Raw genomic sequence first — 21,846 nt, 5'->3', positions numbered from 1 at the left:
GAAACATAGGAACACAGAAACATAGAAAACCTGCAGCACAATACAGGTCCTTCGGCCCACAAAACTGTGCCAAATGTGTCCTTACCTTAGAACTACCTAAGCTTTACCCATAGCTCTCTATTTTTCTAAGCTCCATGTAGCCATCCAGGAGTCTCTTAAAAGACCCTATAATTTCCACCTCCACCACCACCGCTGGCAGCCCATTGCACGCACTCACCACTCTCTGTGTAAAAAACCTTACCCCTGATATCTCCTCTGCACCTACTTCCAAGCACCTTAAAACTGTGCCCTCTCGTGCTAGCCATTTCAGTCCTGGGGAAAAGCCTCTGACTATCCACACGATCAATGCCTCTCATCATCTTGTACACCTCTATCAGGTCACCTCTCAACTTACAGGACATGTCACTCAGGGACTTGGGATAGATATATATATATATTTATTTTTAAATTTGTTTACTGCTATCTTAGGCCCCCTAGGCCTGTATCGACGTAGTAGTAGTAACCATCTTATGTCCATATGACATAGGAGCAGATTTAGGCTATTTGGCTCATCAAGTCTGCTCCACCATTTCATCTTGGCTGATCCAATTTTCGTCTCAGCCCCAATCTCCTGCCTTCTCCCTTCATACCCTGATTAGTCAACCTCTGCCTTCAATATACATAAAAGCTTGCCCTCCACAGCTGCTTGTGGCAATGAATTCCATAGATTTGTCAATCTCTGCCTGAAAAAACTCCTCCTAGTATATGATCTATGTTCCTTGTGCTGTGTGTTGGTATTGTGTTTTGCACCTTGGTCAAAGTGTTTGGCTGTGGTCATGGGTATTCATGTATGGTTGAATGATTATACTTGAACTTGAGAAATATGGTAGTGATAAAGTGGTGTTTTTCTGACTTCAGTCTATGATTAGTTATGTTTCATAAGGATTGTGCTGAAATGTTTATTGCGAGTGATATATATAATTGATTTGGATGAAAATATAAGTATTCTGGTTAGTAAATCAAGTCAAGTCAACTTTTATTGTCATTTCGACCATAACTGCTGGTACAGTACACTGTAAAAATGAGACAATGTTTTTCAGGACCTTGGTGTTACATGACACAGTACAAAAAACTAGACTGAGCTACGTAATAAAAAAAAACACAGAGAAATCTACACTAGACTACAGACCTACACTGAACTGCATAAAGTGCACAAAAACAGTGCAGGCATTACAATAAAGAATAAACAGGACAGTAGGGCAAGGTGTCAGTCCAGGCTTCGGGTATTGAGGAGTCTGATAGCTTGGGGGAAGAAACTGTTACATAGTCTCGTCGTGAGAGCACGAATGCTTTGGAGCCTTTTCCCAGACGGCAGGAGGGAGAAGAGATTGTATGAGGGGTGCATGGGGTCCTTCATAATGCTGTTTCCTTTGCGGATGCAGCGTGTAGTGTAAATGTCCGTGATGGCGGGAAGAGAGACCCCGATCTACAGACAATAGAAAAATTGATGAACATGTAGATTGTCAAAGGATACAGCAGGATATAGATCAGTTGGAAATGTGTACAGAGAAATGTCAGATGGAGTTCAATTGGGACAAATGTAAGTTAATATGCTTTGGGAGGTCCAATACAGGAAGAAAGTGTTCAATAAATATCAGGACCCTTAGGAGCATTGCTGTACAGAGGAGTCTTGGGGTGCAGGTCCATAGCTTGCTGCAAGTGGAAGAAAGGTGGTAAAGAAGCCATGTGACATTCTTGCATTTCTTCAATCGTGATATGGAGCCTAGGAGTTGGCTGGCCATGTCGCAGCACTATAAAATGTTAATTAGGCTGAATTTATTGAAGCAGTTTTAGTCACATACTATTGGAAGGGTGTGGGGGCTTTGCAGTGGGTGCAGAGGAGGTTCACTGGGATGTTGCTCAGATTGGAGTATATTAAGTACAAGGGGACGCAGAACAAATGTGGCTTGTTTTCTCTGGAGCGAAAGAGGCTGAAGGTCAACCTGATTGAAGTGTAAATGTAAAATTATGATTGGCATAGATAGGGTAGACAGTCAGAAATGTCAAATGCTAGAGGGCATAGCTTGAAGAGAGGTAAAGTTTATTTTATACAGAGAGTGGTAGGTGTTTGGTGTGTGCTGCCTGTGGAGGTGGTGGAAGAAGATACCATAGCAACACTTAAAGAGGCATTTTAGGCAGACACATGAATAAGTGGGAATAGAAGGATTTAGGCACATGTGATTAGTTTGGATCACATTGTGGTTGGCACGGAGACAGTGGGCCTGCTCCTATGTTCGGTTTCTGATCAAACCCCTCATGAAATCTAAACCTATGAATTAATTTGATCTTCGGCAAACCCTATCAGATCGTTTCACACCATAAAATATAGGAGCAGAACTAGGCCGTTCAGCCCATCGAATCTGCTGCGCCAATCTACCATGGCTGGTCCATTTTATTTTCATTTGTTGAGATACAGTGTGAAATTGGCCCTTTGAGCTGTGCTGCCCCGCAATCCTTCGATGTAACCCTGGCCTAATCACAAGACAATTTACAATGTCCAACCAGTACGTCTTTGGACTGAGAGAAGAAACTGGAGCACCTGGAGGAAATCCACCTGGTCACAGGGAGAAGGTACAAATTCCTTCCAGGCAGCAACAGGAATTACTGCCCAAAAAGTCTGCTCCGTCATTCCATCATAATTGATTTATATCTCCCTCAAACCCATTCTCCTACCTTCTCCCCATAATCTTTGACACCCTAACTAATCAAAAATCTAGCCATCTTTGCTTTAAATTCACCCAGTGACCTGGCCTCCACAGCTGTCTGTGGCAATGAATTCCACAGGTTCTCCACCCTCTGGCTAAAAAGATCCCTCCTCATCTCTGTTCTAAAAGGACGTCCTCGCATTCTGAGGCTGTGCCCTCTCGTCCTAGGCATCCCCACCATAGAAACATCCTCTCAACATCCACTCTCTCCAGGCCAGTTAAATTTATTTTATTACTGTAAATGCTTTGGTCTGGGTGGCATTTCCATTCTTTACCAATGTTGTTAAACGCCAGGTCATGTTTGCCAGCAAACTCCATCGCATTCAACTTTCTTCCCAAATGTTTACCATTGACCTCTTCTATTCTGCTGGCAGACAGACCATATCATTTAAGAAACATTAAAATAAATTGACTGGACAGAAAAACGGTTTTATTTTAGTTCAGGGACCAGTTCAACTTCAATGCTTTGAGCTTTTGTGTTATTTGCCATCTGGCCACTTTGTAACATGAAAGTGCTTACAGGGGAAGGAGCAGACAATTATTGCTCATTCCTATACCTGGAATTGAAACAAATTTTCTTTCTTATTGGGTCTGAGTGAATAAACCAATTAAAGCCCCCCAAAATGTAATACATACATAAACATTAGTGTGGGTTTGTAAATACTGCACTCCTGCAAGGGGACCACTGTGTGAATGGCTGGTATTCCTCATTCCAGCACCAGGGGGAGCTCCAGGCCTTTCTTGCTGTTTATAATAATCTGCTTCAGGATTGAAAATGGTTTTGTTCCCACCTTTTGACTTCTGTCCGAACTGGATATCTCCCAAATGGATTACTGTCATCATCTTATTGGTACATGATTATCTCCTTCAGGAGAAATGGGCCTCGGCTTTACAGGGGAACTTCTCACACCAGAGGGAACCATTGTCATCCTCAGAATACACTCAGTGAGTCAGAGATAGTTGGGGATAAGGCAGCACTGGGTCGGAGGAAGTCAACAACGTGTGGACAAGAAAAAAAAACTTTAAAAACCTTAATGTTTTTAAAAATCGTGTGATTAGCAAGTTGGACTACAAAAACAATGAGTACAATGTGTTGTCAAAACTGCCTAATGCATCACTGGTACCAATCTACCCACCATCAAGAACATATAAACAGAAAGGTACTGGAAGAGAGCCGGTAACATCATGAAGGATCCATCACAGCCTACTCATGGACTATGTGTCCCACTCCCATCAGGGAGGAGGCTATGTAGTATCCACACCAGCACCACAAGACTCAAAAACAGTTACCCTCCTCAAGCAGTAAGGCTGATCAACACCCCTACCTACTAACTCCACTACTACTTTATTATTTCTGACAGTCACCTTATGTACCTTATGGTCATAAATCGACTTATGTATATGTTATTTTATGTATTTATATTTTTTGTCTGTTTTTATTTATTGTTGTTATTGTGTTCTTTATATTTTGTATTGCATCCGATCCAGAGTAGCAATTATTTCGTTCTCCTTACACCTGTGGACAGGAAATGACATTAAACAATCTTGAATCTTGAGGAACACAAGTGAGCATATGTAATGGAAGATTAAATTAAAATAGCTGATGTTCTAAAGATTTTCTTGCAACCGAACCAGATTTTGATATGATGCAGCGTGGAGCGAAGGCAAAAGCTGAGAGGTGCAGATGGTAATTGGTGTGTTCCAATGCTTTACTCTTCGTGGCTGAGACCCTGAGTGGTGATTTATCACAGGAAATATATCAAAAGTAATTTGGGACAAATGAAGATGAATCACACTGGGTGAAAGAGTAGGTGATTGGTGTTGGAACATTCTCCTGAGCCAAGAGGCAGCTCAAATGATTAATGCTTTTCCTCAAATGTCTGCTGTCAGCTTACTTCCTTGTTTAAATTGCTCCCCTTAAGGTAGCTGAGACTGAAAGGCGAATGCAAGGTCACTTGAGCTTCAGTTGCAGGGTAACCAACCAGCAGCACTGCACCAGCAAGTGTCAATCACATTTGCATAAATTAATATTAATTTTGGGAGCCTGTGGTGTCATCAAATTAAGGGGACGCTGGCGCCTTGGCTCATCCAGGCAGTGACACTAGTCAGGAGAGCATGTGCCTGTAATGCTGAGTGAGAGCATTCTAAAGACCAAATTTGCATCTTTTACACATCTCTCCGCCAGCTGATATCCCTACCTGGGGTGGCAGGGTGGCATCACGGTTAGCGCCATCCCTTTGCAACAGCCGCGATCAACCATTGTGGTTCAATTCTCACCGCTGCCTATACGTAGTTTGTACGTTCTCCACAAGACTATGTGGGTTTCCTCTGGGTGCTCTGGTTTCCTCCACGTTGTACGGTGTGGGCATGTTATGTTGGACCTTGAAGCGTGTGTCCCCCCAGCACAATCCTCTAAAAAAAAAACCCATTTCAAAGTATGCTTTCTCAAATAAAACCGATCTTCTACTTTGTTCAGAGGTTATATTGGCTTCAGGGCAGAAAAATAACTTGTCTGACAGCCGTTTTCCATCACAGTTCCGACACAATGCTGTTGGAGATCATTTACAAAAGCAGTTATTCTTAATGAAATAAAAGGTGTCAGTCACCCCGAGGTTATTTTCATAAAGCAGACACACCACTTCCACTTACCGTAGATTCCGGATTTTAAGCCGCTACTTTTTTCCCACATTTTGAACAGCTTTGAACTTTGCGGCCTTTAATACGGAGCGGCTAATGCATTATTTTTTTTCATGCCGCCTCGTAAACATTTTGCCTCGTAACAGTAGACCAATAAAATTGATGAGTAGTTCACAGAGGTCCAATGAAATTGTACGATAAATCAAGCGCACTTTCACAATTAAATTATTGTAAATCAGTCATTTGTACTCACCCTCATCAACATGGAAAACACTCGAAGCATTGTGCTGCCTTATGGCAGTTACTTAGTTTATAATATTTTCGCTTGGTAATTCATTTTCTAGTTAAAGTTAGAAGAGTTTTAACTATATTTGTTTTCTGTACTACATCGCGGGATGCTATGACGTCACACCCGGTTTCGCCGCGTCTTGTGGGAAAAATGCCGTTTGCGATAAACGGAAAGGAGGGGGTCGAGCGGCGGAGCGAAAACGCTGCTTTTAAGTTAAAGGCGATTAATAACTTTTCCTGGTAGGCTGCAGTATATATATTTTTTACCAGTCATTAGGAGATATTGGAATGTTGTTCAGTAAAGAAGTATACGCAACGTATATTTAAAAGTAGCCGCATTACGGGCACGGTTCGAAAAAAAGCATTTGCAATATGTATTTGTTTTTGTTACCATATGGATTTAATTAAAAGTTAAAAAATCCTCACGTGTAATATCTTTCTGTGTAAATATCTCATATTACAACGTGGGACACCTGCGGCCGAAAATCCGGTGCGGCCTAACATCCGGTGCGGCCTTTACAAGTAAAAAATTGATTTTATTTCTAAAATTAGAGCCAGCGGCTTTTAATCAGGTGCGCTCTGTAGTCCGGAATCTACGGTAATTCTTTTTTAACTAATGTGCTATGAGAGAATCTGTTCAGATTATAGTTCAGCAGCATTTTGTATTGCAGTGTGCATTGTGAGAGAGTGTTTCACTTGAACAGGTATGAGGGCAAGGTGGCACATTGAAACAGAAAAGAATTATCCAGCATAAAGTAGTGGATTCATCCCAGTGCATCATGGGTAAGGCCCTCCCAACCATTGAGCTCGTCGACATGAAACGCTGTCATAGAAAAGCAACATCCATCATCAGAGATCCCCACCACCCAGGCCATGTCTCTTCTTGCTGCTGACCTCAGGTAGAAGGTACAAGAGCCTTAGGACACACCGCCAGGTTCAAAAATGGTTACTACCCATCGGCCATTAGGCTCCTGAATAAAAGGGGATAGCTACACTCACTTGCCCCATCATTGAAATGTTCACATAACCAATGATCTCACTTTAAGTACTCTTTATCTCATTATCTCATGTTCTTGTTATTTATCGCTATTTACTAATTGCATTTGCACAGGTTGTTGTCTGCATTCATTGATCCTGATATAGTTACTGTTCTATAGATTTGCTGAGTATGCTCAGAACAGAATGAATCTCGAGGCTGTAAATAGTGACATATATGTACTTTGATAAAATTTTCTTTGAACGTTGATAATAATTAAGGTAAACGTGCCTAATGCATTGAAGAAATTTTACAGATTGAAAATTGTTCTTAGTTCCACAAGAGTTTTTTTTTGTATTTCCATAGTTTTCTGACAGAGAAGGCCATGGAGTCTATGCTGATTCTTGTAGTTATGCTAACAGTCTCTTTCGGTCATATGTTTCCCTGCAACCTGTCCTTTTATGTTCTTGCAGTAAATCTCCAGGTAGCCATTGTCCAGTGCAGGTTCTACCACTGTTCTTGGAGGTTATTTCCATAACTAGTTTTATTTCTTGAAATGACAGGAAAGCTATTTTTCATGGAACATACAGACAAATTTTGCTTATTTTTAAATTTTTTCTCTTGCGTTCATCGACTTCTCCTAATTCTCCCACCGGCCTCCAGTGCCACATTAACTCACGGAGCAAAGCGTCTCTAGGCCGTGGGGGGTGACCAGCGCCCAGGCAGTCACAGAGAGCTGCAAACTCTCCCCAGGCCGCGGCGGTGGGCAGGATTAAACTCGGGACACTAGTGAGGCGGCAGTTCTAGCTGCGCCCCTGTGACGCCCGGTGAGATGGTTGAGATCCATTGTGTTGGTGGCTCAGTCCATGCTACCCTGATCAAGAATTCAACAGCTTTCATTGTGTGTTCCCAAGCTAAGCCTTCGTCCCCCTGCAACAGTGAACTCTCGGCCAGCTGTGGAGAAGTCAACTGCTACCATCTCACTCTGGACCAGGGTCAGACCAGCCATGATCATTATGAGCGTCAGAACAGTTTTGAGGGACTCTGCAGCACCTGGTCCCTCTCCAATTTTTGATGTTCATGTGACCTCGATACCGGGGTCAGAGGTTACACGAATGACGATAATGGGCAGCTTCGCTGAAGTTACTGTAGATGCCAGCTCCAACACCTGCTGCTATATGGCCATCCATGAAACTACACTGAAACGACACGTGGTAGGTGGAGCAACCATCTCCACAACTGGGAAGTGAAGGAGTCACCCCATTGTGAACTAAATGCAGCCTCAGAATTCAGCAGCCACTGTACCATTACTCAGAAGATACTGAGACAATAAAACCAACCGATTTATAGAATACATTGTCAAGCTCCTCTCAAATTTAGTCAGTGCTCTTGTAGTACTGTGAGTGTCCACTTGAAAATGAGGCCACTGGGAGTGCACAGTCCCTGACCAAAGCCTGCTTCTCTGCTGGGTATGGAACTCTATCATCAGTGGCAAATACACACAACTCCCCCTGAGCACAAAGGCAGCAGGGCCCGGAGGACAGATAGGCTCAAATTGCAGATGGTCACTAGTTTGTACCGGGAAGTAGAGATGCAAGAGACAGCAGCTGCTGGGACCTGGAGCAGCACACAAATGCTGGAGGAGCTCAGCACGTCAGGCGGCAGCTATGGAGGGAAATGGACAGTGGACATTTTGAGCCGAGACCCTCCATCTGGACCTAGATCACATATATATCCTCTGTCTGAGTTGAAGTATGTGGGATCAAAATCATAATTCCCATGGTGGATCCTGAATGAAACAATCTCCCAAATGTAGGGCTCTTGTGAACTTTCTCTACACCAGAGATTTCCTAACTTCTCTAATGTGATACTAATTTCGGACAGCCCGCATATTACAACAGCATTTGTTTTATAGACTAACCTCTGTATTTGACATTAAAACTCCTCAGTTCTTTCTTCACTTTATCAGCAGTGAAATCATTTTTGCCATTTCATCTTTTGGGTGGTGGAGTTATCTGACTTAATGTAAATTAATATTGACAAACCTTATTTACCACCTCATCATATCATAAAAATTAAAATTCACAGTTGCTCCTTCAAAATCCTGGGGGCAGCAATACCACAGTCTGAGAACTTTGGCTGTACACTGTTTAAAGCAGGGGTTCCCAATCTTTTTTATGCCATGGAGCCTTACCTTTGACCAAGGGATCCGTGGACCTCAGGTTGGGAAACTCTGATTTAAAGTAAGAAAGGTAATTGCACTGGCCAAGCTCAGCATATGCACTGATTCCACCACGTCTGTCCTGCTTGTTGTGTGAACAGTTTTCATATTTTCTAGTGATGCAGAAGGGGGCTATTTGGCCCATCCAGTCCATTCTGACTCTTAGACTATCCCCATCAGAGCCGGTTTAATATATTCTGTAAATTTGTTGAATATGGTCTTGCACAGCTGACATATAATTTATTCCCTTTATTCTACCCTCCATGTAGAAAAACTTTGACGAACCAATGGCACTTCAGGAAATGGACACCAGTAATGGAGTTCTTCTACCGTTTTATGATGCTGACACAAATATAGTCTATTTGTGTGGGAAAGTGAGTGTTTCCCTCTGTGTGGGTAATTGATGCTCGGTAACTAATCTCCTGCTCATTCTGTTCATGGAATTTGAGCTGCATGCAGAAAAGGAGACCAAAACAACAGTTTACATGTATAGATCTTGGGACATCCCAATCCTTTCTATTACCAAAAAAAAACATATTTTCAAGGAGTGGTTAGCATAACTGATAGATAGATAGATAGATAGATAGATAGATAGATAGATAGATAGATAGATAGATAGATAGATAGATACTTTATTCATCCCCATGGGGAAATTCAACTTTTTTCCAATGTCCCATACACTTGTTGTAGCAAAACTAATTACATACAATACTTAACTCAGTAAAGACTGGGTTCAATTCCGCCATTGTCTGTAAGGAGTATGTACTGTATGTTCTCCCTGTAATTTCCTCTGGGTGCTCTGGTTTCCTCCCACATTCCAAGGTTAGTCAGTTAGTTGGTCACGTGGGTGTAAATGGGCAGCGCAGACTCATTGGCCTGTTACTGTGCTGCAGCTTTAAATATATAAAATTAGTCTTAACTGTGGGAAATACTAATAGAAGAATCACTGTTTTATCCGGAGTAGCTTGTTGCGTTTAAAACAAGTCATTTCCAAAAGTATGTTATGTTGATATTTGCTACTGTGAGACCTTCTAAATTATCAATTAATGTTCAGTTACTCTGGTCCAATCTCCTTGGAGACTGATTTCTCTTTGCCTTTAGGGTGATAGCAGTATTCGGTATTTTGAGATCACACCGGAAGCTCCATACGTTCATTACATCAGCACGTTCAGCAGTAAGGAGCCACAGAGGGGGATGGGCTTCATGACAAAGAGGGGTCTGGACGTCAGCAGATGTGAAATCGCAAGGTCAGTTCCTTCAACTAGCACACGGTGGGCTTCTAAGCTAGCTTGCAATTGCTGGTGTTATTGCAATGATGATGTTAATTTCACTGAAGGTAACTTGTGTCTCAAAAATCAGAGCGAAAGAACTTAAGGATTTGGAACTGGAATAAGCCGTTTGACCTTCAGGGTTGCTTTGCTACTGATTAAGATCATCGCTGATCTGATTCTGACCTCAGCTCCACATCCCTGATTAGTCCCGGCAGCCAATCATTTCCCTAACACGTAAACTCCGAAAATCTCAAATAGAATGACTCTACCCTTGTGAATCTTGAAAGATTTACAGTCTTTTGGGCCATGAAATTTCTCCTCATCTCTCCTAGTGGCATGATAGCATCCTGATTAACACAACAGGTGTATAAGATGATGAGAGGCATCAATCGTGCAGATAGTCGGAGGCTTTTTCCCAGGGCTGAAATGGCTAGCATGAGAGGGCACAGTTTATAGGTGCTTGGAAGTAGGTACAGAGGAGATGTCAGTGGTAAGTTTTTTACGCAGAGAATGGTGAGTGTGTGGAATGGGCTGCCGGCGACTGTGGTGGAGGCGGATACGACAGGGTCTTTTAAGAGACTCCTGGACAGGTACGTGGAGCTCAGAAAATTAGAGGGCTCTGGGTAACCCTAGGTAATCTCTAAGGTAAGGACATGTTCGGCACAGCTTTGTGGGCCGAAGGGCCTGTATTGTGCTGTAGGTTTTCTATGCTTCTAACAGTTTTCGGCACCAGTGATCGGTGTTCAATTCATGCTATGATGGCGACACTTGCTAGCTGCCCCCAGCACAAGCCTCGGGCTGTGTTGGTTGTAGATGGAGACTGTATGCTTTGTTGTACATGTGACAAATAAAAGTAAACTTTAATCTTCGACTGAATGGCTCATTATCCCGAGAAGGTATGTACAGTATGTTTTATAATTAATGCATTAATCCCGTATAACTTTAGTGTATCGTTACACCTGTGGGAAGTACGTAGTACCAATGCCACACAGAGGCAACCGGGAGTGAAATATACTGGAGGGAGCTCCTTTAAGGGAATGGAAAAATAAGGGAAGAATGCACTTTGAAAAATCAAAAGGTATCTCAACATATTGTATCTCAATAATGAAGCAGTGGAGGCTACCTCCCCCATAAATATATTTAGGCAAGGTTGGATAGATTTTTGCATAGTATAGGAATTAAGGGTTATGGGGAAAAGGCAAGTAGGTGGAGATGGCCAGATCAGCCATGATCTTATTGAATTGCGGAGCCTGAGGCCTACTCCTGCTCCTATTTCTTATGTTTCTTATATTAAATTTGGTCCTCAAAACTGGAAATAAATGACAAATCTGTGGTTACAAGCATGGAAGGGAAACCCATTTGCAGGCACTGAGCCAACGAGAATCATCCAACCTCCAATCTCTTGGCTGCTGGAGTGCAGTTTGTCCTGGGTCCCTCTATAGTACCTTAGGGTGCCAGCTCCCTTGTGTCACTGTGGCCTGGTTCCAGGGGACTGTAGCCAGGTTTCAGTCCACTGCGGGTTGCTGTTACTCGATGTACCGTTCATATGCTGCAGTGTAGCTAAAGTTGACCCAGGTGCCAAGATGTTGCCCAAGCCTGCTGAAGTAGTTGATGCCATCTTAGCCAGGCAGGCAAATCTTGTTGTTGAACACCCTGAGATTCCTTCTTGTGCTCTCTGTTTCAGAATCAGAATTAGGTTTATAATCACGGGCATGTGTTAAATCTGCTCCTCCATTCCATCGTGACTGACTTATTATCCCTCTCAATCCCATTCTCCTGCCTTTTTGTCGCCCTGACTAATCAAGAACATATCAACCTCCACTCTAAATAGATTCAATATCTTGCCACCCCTCACAGCTAGCGGTGGGAATGAATTGCACAGATTGACTACCCTCTGGCTAAATAAATTACTTCTCATCTAAATAGATGTCCCTCTATTCTGAGGCAGTCCCTTCCGGTCCCAGACTCCCCCACTATAGGAAACATCCTCTCCACTTCCATTCTGCCTAGGCCTTTCAATATTCAATGTTTCAATGAGATCCCCCCCCCCCCATTCTTCTAAACACCGGTGAGTACAGGCCCGTAGCCATCATATGCTTCTCATATGCTAACACTTTCATTCCTGGAATCCTTCTTGTGAGCCTCCTGTGGACCACCCCAATGCAGGTACATCTTTTCTTAGATAAGGGGCCGAAAGCTGCTCACAGTACTCCAAGTGTGGTCTGACCAGTGCCTTATAAACTCTCAACGTCACATCCTTGCTCCCGTATTCTTGTCCTCTTAAAATGAATGCCGACATTGCATTTGCCTTCCTTTCCACCAACTCAACCTGCAAGTTACCCTTTAGGGAATCCAGTACAAGGATCTCCATGTCCCTTTGCACATCTGATTTTTGAGTTTTCTTCCCACTTAGAAAATAATCCACACCTTTTTTCCTTTCTGCCAAAGTGCATGACCATACCCTTACCTACACTGAAGTCCATCTGCCATTTCTTTACCTATTCTTCTGAACTGTCCACGTCATTCTGCAGATACCCTGCTTCCTCAGTGCTCCTTCCCCTTCCACATATCTTTATACTGTCTCCAAACTTGGCCACAAAGCCATCAATTCCTTTATCCAAATCATTCACATATAATGTGAAAAGAAGCAGTCCCAGTACCGACACTTGCAGAATACCACTTGTCACCGGCAACCAACAGAAAAGGCTCCCTTTATTCTGACATCTTGGCTGCTGCCAATCAGCCAATCTTCCATCCATGCTAGTATCTTTCCTGTAGTACCATGAGTTCTTATCTTGTTAAGCAGCCTCATGTGTGGTAAACAAGAAAAACCTGCAGATGCTGGAAATCCAAGCAACACACACAAAATGCTGGAGGAACTCAGCAGGCCAAGGAGAATCTATGGAATAGACATTCGGGCCAAGACCCTTCATCAGGACTCATGTGTGGTACCTTGTCAAAGGCCTTCTGAAACTCCAAACAAAACAACATCTATTGACTCTCTTTCATCTATTCTGCCTGTTATTCCCTCAAAAAATTCCAACAGATTTCTGGCAAGATTTCCCCTTTACAAAACCATGCTGACTTTGACTTTCTTTATCATGCACTTCCAAGTACCTTGAAACATCATTTTAACAATAGAATCCAACATCTTGCCAACTATTGAGATCAGGCTAACTAGCCTATAATTTCCTTTCATCTTCCTCCCTCCCTTCTTGAAGAGGTGAGTGATATTTGCCATTTTCTGTCCTCTGGAACCATTTCAGAATCTAGTGATTCTCGAAGGATCATGGCTAATGCCTCTGCAATTTATTCAGCTACCTCTTTCAGAGCCCTGGGGTGTATTCCATCTGTTCCAGGTGACATATCTACCTTCAGACCTTTCAGCTTCCCAAGCACCTTCTCCTTAGTTATAGCAACAGCACTCACTTCTGCCCCTGACACTCAAATTTCTGGAATACTGCTGGTGTCTTCCACAGTGAAGACTGACACAAAATACTTTTAAGTTAATCTACAATTTCTTTGTCTCCCATTAATTACTTCCTCTTCAGTGTCATTTTCCAGCAGTCCAATATCCACTCTTGTCTCTCTTTTTGTATCCTCTTTGATATTTTCATCTTTTCTCTCCTTCAGTTTTCTTCTAGTTGTTTTCTGTTGGTTTTTAAAAGCTTCCCAGTCCCCTAACTCCCCACTAATTTTTGCTATATTATATGTCCTGCCTTTTGAGTTTGTGCTGTCTTTAACATCTTTTGTCACCCACAGTTGCATCATCCTGCCTTTAGAATATTCCTTCATCTTTGGGAATATTTCTATCCTGTACTTTCCGAATTGCCTCCAGAAATTCCAGCCATTGCTGTTCTGCCATCATCCCTGCTAGTGTCCCCTTCCATTCAATACAGAAATATAGTGTGATGCACAAAATATACAATAAATTATGAGGAATATTTATAAAATAGTTAGTTAATTAGAGGGGATTAGGATGCATCCAAAATCATGACCTGAATATGTCTCTTAGTGTAATTTTCTTTCATCCATTACCAGTTGTAACTTCTAATGATGGCCATCTATCTGCATAGGCAGCAGTGGGGGTTTTACAGACTGTGCATATGACCATCTGTGTACAACTTCATTGCCTTGTAACCTGCTCTTAATTAAGCTTGCCTCTGCTTTCAAAGCACGCTCGGCACATTTCCATTGGGAAATCCATTAGATTTACTGCTGAGAATCAGATTCAGATTTATTATCACTGACTTATTTGACATGACATCTGTTGTGCTGCGCTATCTGTACATTGCAAAGACATAAAATATTAATAACAGAAGTAAGTAAATACTGTGTTAATGTGTTATTCAGAAATTTGAAGCTGTTCCTGAATCTCTGAGTGTGGGCCTCCAGGCTCTGTGCCTCCTCTCCGATGGCAATATAGAGAAGAGGGCATGTCCTGGATGGTGAGGGTCCTTAGTGCTGGATGCCACCATTTTGAAGCAAAATAAATATATTGAGGGAAATGGATGAAGAAGAAGTGGTTGAAAAATTAGCCTACCTTTTTGGTTATTATTTAATTTCTTCTGTGTCGTTAACATCACAGTCGATCATTTTAAGTAGTTGTCGATGCTAGCTGGGCTGTTTGTCAAAGTACTTCCAGCACTGCTGGTTCCTCTCGCTGGAAAATACACTTGGCACAAAATGGCCAGAATCACAGTGGGCTGGGGAACCACCCACAATACAATCTCTGTTGCTCCAGGGACAGTTGTATTAATCCGGTGGACTTTTCAGGAAAATGGAGGCTTGGATATTTGGGAAAACGTGGAGCTGACTCAGTCCATGATGGCAGATTTTTTTGGAGCGAAGGGAGTTTTCAGGCTACGTCCACACGAGACCGGATAATTGTGAAAACATCGGTTTCACGTAAAACCGATAGGCGTTCACACTATGCGTTTTTAAAAATACCTCTGTCCACACTGAAACGGAGATTTCGGTGAATCTCCTACTGCGCATGCACAGGACACATCTACCAAAAACAAGCAACATGTTTGGTGTCGAATTTCACTGTGAAAGTGCGCGTTTGTGCAGTTACAGACTAGAAACACTTAACCGATGGGCAGCTGTTGGCTCTCGCACAGGAGAATTTAAAAGTTTAAAAAAAAACAAATACTGGAACGTACAGAGACAACCAACAGGGAGTTCACGGACAGTATGACCCGGCTGACGATGAACATTGAAAAACTGACTAACTCTGTTGCATTAATAAAGCACCTTGTTAAATGTATAAAACATGTGTGCATCAGTGTTATCTTGTATTTCCATACAATGTTATATTAGGCTGTTACACATCTATTGTCAGATAAGTACTTGCATAAATAGGTAAACCACCTTCACACAAGCAAGGACAGAAAATGGAAAAATGAATATATTTATTTATTCAGTAAGTTATGGGTCAAAGTATTTGGTGAGTACATTTCTAACTCTTCTGGCTTCAGTCTCATTGCCGTCTGTTCTGAAATTGTTAGTTTGCGTTCAAGAAAACAATGAAATAGCGCGCTGCCATCTGACAGCATTTTTAGATTTCTCCGGTTACCCCGTCCACACTGACCTGCCCAAGCAGCGTTTTCAAAAATACACACCCTGGAAAGCGATTCTGAAAAGCTCTGGTTTCGGGGGGACGAAAACGCCGTTTTAGTGTGGACAGAGGGTTAAAATGAAGAGAAAAAGCTTCGTTACGGATTTATTCAGTGTAGTGTGGACGTAGCCTTAGAGTGCAAATGTTCTGTTATCTGAAGGGACACGGGATTTGTCTGCTTTCTTAATTGTTTTGCTTCAGGCAACCTCTGCGCATATTCAGTCATTTACTTAAAAGCGTCTACATTACACAGGTTAATGTAGAACTCCCTGTGGAAAAACAACACTGATATCATCTAGTGTGTGCTTCCATCCAATGTGCAGCAAAAATTAATTCATTGCATTTTATGTTATAGGTTTTTCAAATTACACGAGCGGAAGTGTGAACAAATTACAATGACGGTGCCTCGAAAGGTCAGTACTGTACAGTGGAAAGGAGCATCACAGGGACCCATACAGTGTGTTCAAGCAAGGCCACAGAGCCACCATAATGATCATCAAAAAATAGACACGAGATTATAGATACCCATTCACTGCATAATTTTATGATGCCCACGTATGCACTATCAACAAGTAACAAATTTAAATTCCTATACATTCCTTGCCGAGACAATAAGACAAAGCAAATGGTGATTTGCAAACTTGCTGCTATCTTTCAATAACTATAACCCCAAAGTTTTTCTTTTCAAAATTAGTTTGGAAGCAGGTACTTTAAAAGTAAGTTAGATCACTGTTTAATTAATTTACAGACAACAGCCTGTGCTATCAAACCTTTAAGGTTAACTTGCTTGGAAGCTAAACCTCAATTTGTCTCTGGGTTAACTTGGAAAATTGATGAATATTTTGCCAGCTGTAATGTTTCAGAATGATTCCCTGTGTGCATATATTTGCGTTGCTGAAATCTCTTTTGGTAAATGAAAAAGAAACGCGTGCTCTTGGGAATATGCACCAAATTAGTCAGCTTCTGAAAGAACAAGTAATAAGTTCTCAGCCAAGGGCCTGCATTCATTTTCTTGTCAAGACTTTGGAGGGGATAAAAATTGACTAATTCTGACAACAATAAAGCATGGGAAAATGGTGATTTTTGCAGTTTTTACTTTATTTGCGGTATTTGCTGTGGGAATTGTTTCACTTGTTATCCACAAAATGAGGCAAACCAATTATTTTTTCATCTTGCATTCAGTTCACTTTTGAAGCACTGAAAATGGCTTTGTGATTTAATGATCAGGCAGTTACATTATTACTCTGCACTACACTCAATCTGAAGACAATTTTATGATTCAAAAACTAAGGTTCAGACCCGAAGAGCATATATTTATACTGTGAGGTGTCTTTTATGAAATATTGCATACCACGTGTGTGATTTAGAGGCTCTGGCACGTGAAGCCATTGATTTCAATGCTCTTCACATTGTGAGGAGCAGGTAGCAGCTTCCTGATGCAGGGAATTCTTTCCACACCATGGACAAGTTTTGTACAGCTCCCCCTTCATCCCTCGGCCAGGAATTGATTTGTTTGTACGGGTTCTCAGTTCATCCTGTGGCACAATAGGACCCTAAAAAAAAACCCCAAAGTTACTGGAGAATAACCATCAAAAAACAGGGATAAGAAGAAGGAATTATGGTGCCTTGTGAAAGTGTTCAGCCCTAACTCTTTGTTCACATAAATATTATAACCAGGGATTTTGATCAATTGAACTGAGAATTTATATTTGTGAATTACTTGCTCCTTTTTTTCCCAGTAGACCCCCAAAAGAATAGGGAAAATTATAAAGCATGAAATTCTAAAAATTCAAAAACTGAAATGTCAGCAGTTCAACAATATTGATCCCCCTTTACCTCAGTACTTAGTTGAACCACCTCTCACAGCTGTTATAGCCCCAGCCCTTTGAGGTGCTCGTCTTTTTGGGTATGTCTCTATTAGCTTTGCACAATGTGATGGAGCAAGGTTTGTTCATTTCTCCTTGAAAAATTGCTCAAGCTGTGCCAAGTTAGTTGGGGAATAACGGTTAACAGCAATCTTGAGGTCTTACTGGAGATGTTCGATTAGGACTCAGACTGGGCCACCTAAGGACATCAATTTTCTTCATTTGAAGCCACTCCACGGTTGCTCTGGCAGTGTGCTTTGGGTCATTGTCCTGCTGAAAGACGACTTCCTCCCCAATTTAAGCTTTCTAGCAGAGGCTAGCAAGTTTTTATCAAAGATCTCTCTGTACTTAGCAACATTTATCTTCCCATTGATCCTGACCAGATTTCCAGTCTCTGTTGCTGAAAAGCATGGTGTTACCTCCACCGTATTTTACAGTAGGGACAGTGTTACCTGGTTGATGTGCAGTATTAGATTTACACCACGCATACAGCTAAAAAAACATATTCTTGCCTGTAAAGCTTCACTTAGAAGATGCTGTAAAAGGTGTGGGAGAAGGTCTGGTGTTCGAAGGAGACTAAAGTGGAACCTTTTGTCCTCAACACTAAGCGGCACACTGCTATGAATCCTGCCATTAACTCTGCGCTCTGCCTTCGAGTTCAACTTTCTAAAGTGCATCACTTCACACTGTTCAGATTGAAGTCCATCTGCCACTTCTCAGTCCAGTTCTGCATCCTACCAATGACCCACCGTAACCGATCACAACTGTCTCCACTTTCCACATCACCACCAACCCTCGTGCTATCTGTAACGTTAACCCACCCTTCCACTTCCTCATCCAAATCATTTATAAAAATCACAAATAGTAGATCCCTGACGAACACCACTGCTCACTGACCTCCAAGCAGAATACGCTCCATCAGTTACCGCTCTCTGCCTTCTGTGAGCAAGTTAGTTCTGAATCCCCACAGCTAAGTTTCCCTAGGTTCCGTGCCTCCTGACTTGTTGAAGGTGGGAAGGTGACTTGCTGATGGGGAACCTTGTCAAACACCTTACGAAAATACACCACATACACACCACATCCACTGCTCCGTTTTCATCAATTTGTTTTATCTCTTTTCTCCACATGACCACTGACCTATATCCTTTATATCTTCTGCAGTCGGATCTTTTCCAAGATGACCTGTACCCAGATACCCAGGGTCCTGAGGCAGCCCTCGAAGCTGAGGAGTGGATTGCAGGAAAAAACGCAGATCCCGTGCTGATCTCGCTGAGGGACGGTTACATTCCACCTAAAAACCGAGAACTTAAATTTGCCAAAAGGAACATTCTGGACAACAAGCCTCCTCTCGGACCACGACGCAGTTACTCCACTTGTGAATCAAACTTTTCTGTAGGTGTCCAGAACAAACATCATTGTCCTTCAGTTTTCAATTAAAAGTCTGTCCTTTTGGTGGTGACAGAGTTAACGGATTGGTAATAGGGCGGGATGGTAGCGTAGTGGTTAGCACAATGCTTTATGGTACAGGCAACCTGGGTTCAATTCCTGCCACAGCCTGTAAGGAATTTGTACATTCTTCCCAAGACCACAGTTCAAAGATATACCAGATGGTAGATTAATTGGCCATTGTAAATTGTCCCATGATTAGGCTAAGATAATAATAATAATTAATTAGGATTAAATCGGGGGATTGCTGGCCAGCGTGGCTCAAAGGGCCAGAAGGGTCACTGACACACTGTATCTCAATAGATAATAAGAATCAGGCTTATTATCACTGACAAATTTGTTTTGCAAGACATTAAAAAATGCTGGAAGTCAGGATCAATAAATAAATGGTGGATAAGGGGAATAAAAAGGTGGTTTTCAGAGACCATTCAGAAATGTTTTGGCAGAACAGAAGAAGCTGTTCCCAATACATTAGGTGTGTGTCTACAGCCGTCTGTATCTCCTCCCTGATCATAGTAATGAGAGAGGGTGTGTTCAGGTGGTGAGGGTCCTTAATGATGGATGCTGCTTTATTGAGGCACCTCCTTTTGAGATGTCGTCGATGGTTGGAAGGTTGTGTCTGTGACAGAGGCTGGATGAGATTACAACTCCCTGTGCATTGGGACCTCCACACCAGGAGGTGATGTAACCAGTCAGAATGCTCTCCACCCTACACCTGTAGAAATCTGCTCGAGTATTTGGTGGCACTTCAGGCAGTGTCCGTACCTCCAGCTTAAAGAGGCGGGATTGACATGAGCCAGTGTCTCTATTCCTGATCAGCCTATCAAATCATTGCATGTGCACAGGGGTTAAGCATTAAATCTGCCACACCAAGAAAGTCCAGCAGCCTTCCTTCAAACTGTAGTCATTATAAATGCATTTTATGATCAGTTTATGATAGTTTGTTTCAAACTTATTAATTTATAATTGGTTTATTATTGCTAATTGTACGGAAGTACAGTGAAAATCTTTGTTTTGCATGCCATCCATACAGATCATTTTGCAAAATAAGTACATCAAGAGAAAAGCAATAACAGTAACAGAGAAGGTGCGATTCAGACAATAAGGTGTAAGACCATAATTAAGTAGACTGTGAGGCCCAAGAGTCCATCTTCTTGTACTGGAGGTGCACTGAATAGTCTGATAACAGTGGGAACGGAGTCTGTTTTCAGGTTTTTGTATCTTCTTCCTGACGGGAGAAACGAGAATGTTGATTGTCCCTTCACCCTTCTTTTGTCTGACTTCCATTCATTTTGCAAATAACAAAAGTTGCTATCATGAAAGTTGGATCCCAGATGAAATGTTGTCACAGGGTCAAGATGGACGATCAGGAATGTCAAAACTCTCCAGCTGGATAGAAATATAGTAGAAGACCTCTAGTTAATTCAGCCAGGTTACTTGACCAAGGAATATGAGGCTTCAGGTCTGGGAGAGGGAACTGACAATTTTGCAAGGTTAGGATTGATGTAGAAAGAAAAGCAACGCCAAAGCAAGGTCTTCAACAACAATATGAATTATATTTATACCCCATTTTTTTCAAAAATGGGATTGAGTAAAAGTGTCACAGGGCAAAAACAGGTCCTTCAAGTTCAAGTTCAAAGTACATTTATTATTGAAGAATATATAAATTATACAACCTTAAGATTTGTTTGCTCACAGGTAGCCACAAAGTAAGAAACCAGAGAGAGCCCAATTAAATAAGACAAAATAAAGACCAGCCCCAATGTGCAAGAGAAAGGGGAAAAAACCACAAATCATGTGAACAATTGAAGCAAACAACAAAATTCTGAACCAACTTAACTCCTCGGATCCAAATCCAAGAGCAGCCCGCAGTAGGCCCAAAGCCTTGCTTGTCAGTTTATCATTTTAGCGGGCATGGAGCACAGCAACCAGGGCAGTCTTCATAGCCTAAGCACCATGGAGAGAGGAGCGAGCCCATCTAGTTCATGTTGAACTGTTATTCTGCCTAGTCCCATCGGCCTGCACCTGGACCATGGTCCTCTATACCCTTCCATTCCAAATTCCTCTTAAATATTTCACCTTTCACCCTTAACCTATAACCTCTAGTTCCAGTCTCATCCAACTTTAGTGGATAAAGCCTGCTTGCATTTACCGTATCTATATCCCTCATAATTTAGTATAGCTCCATGAAATCTCCCCTCATTCTTCTAGCTCCAGGGAATAAAATCCTAACCTATTTAAACTTTCCCTATTATTCAGGTCTTCAAATCCCAGCAGCATCCTTGTAAATTTTCCAAGTATATTTTATTTTAACAAGCTGAAAAGTTTAGTTTAGTAATTCAGATTTGGCAGTGCCTCATTTTGTCTCAGTCCATCTTTGAAGAAGCACATATGAAGGAAGTGAAGGATGCTTCTCACACTCCTGAAGCCTGGCTTTGATTCGAACATTGGGTAATGTCTATGCTGAGTTTGTACGTTTCTCCTGTGATTGCATGGAAGGCTTTAGTTTCCTTCCTGATTCCAACTGAGGGTTATGTGGCTGCTGTAAAATTACCTCTTGGTGTAGGTAAAAAAATAAAAGGGAATTTAATGGACATGTGAGAGAGAACAAGATATGGTGCTGAGGGTGGGGGGAGGAGAATGGGTCTCGTGGGATTTATCTGCTGGGAGCTGGCTTGGAGTTCATTGGCCTCTTTCTGTGCTCTGATGAGTCAGTAACACCATTAAGAATTCAGGCGACAAAGGAGCTTGTTACGTCAAAGTCATTTTGATTCAAAG

General features: G+C 42.0%; 1 protein-coding gene across 2 annotated transcripts in view; it reads left to right on the top strand.

The window, feature by feature from the left end:
* The window catches only part of LOC140731706 (coronin-6-like), a 250,790-nt gene that overhangs the window by 222,011 nt on the left and 6,933 nt on the right, over nucleotides 1-21,846 (top strand). For both annotated transcript variants that reach the window (XM_073053403.1, XM_073053404.1), the window contains 4 exons: nucleotides 9,136-9,240; nucleotides 9,968-10,113; nucleotides 16,113-16,170; nucleotides 18,784-19,014. In XM_073053403.1, the coding sequence (XP_072909504.1) occupies nucleotides 9,136-9,240; nucleotides 9,968-10,113; nucleotides 16,113-16,170; nucleotides 18,784-19,014 (540 nt within the window). The remainder of the gene's footprint in view (nucleotides 1-9,135; nucleotides 9,241-9,967; nucleotides 10,114-16,112; nucleotides 16,171-18,783; nucleotides 19,015-21,846) is intronic.

This window comes from Hemitrygon akajei, chromosome 8, assembly GCF_048418815.1.
Source record: "Hemitrygon akajei chromosome 8, sHemAka1.3, whole genome shotgun sequence".
Lineage (NCBI taxonomy): Eukaryota > Metazoa > Chordata > Chondrichthyes > Myliobatiformes > Dasyatidae > Hemitrygon > Hemitrygon akajei.
This window is presented reverse-complemented; position numbering and strand designations above follow the sequence as displayed.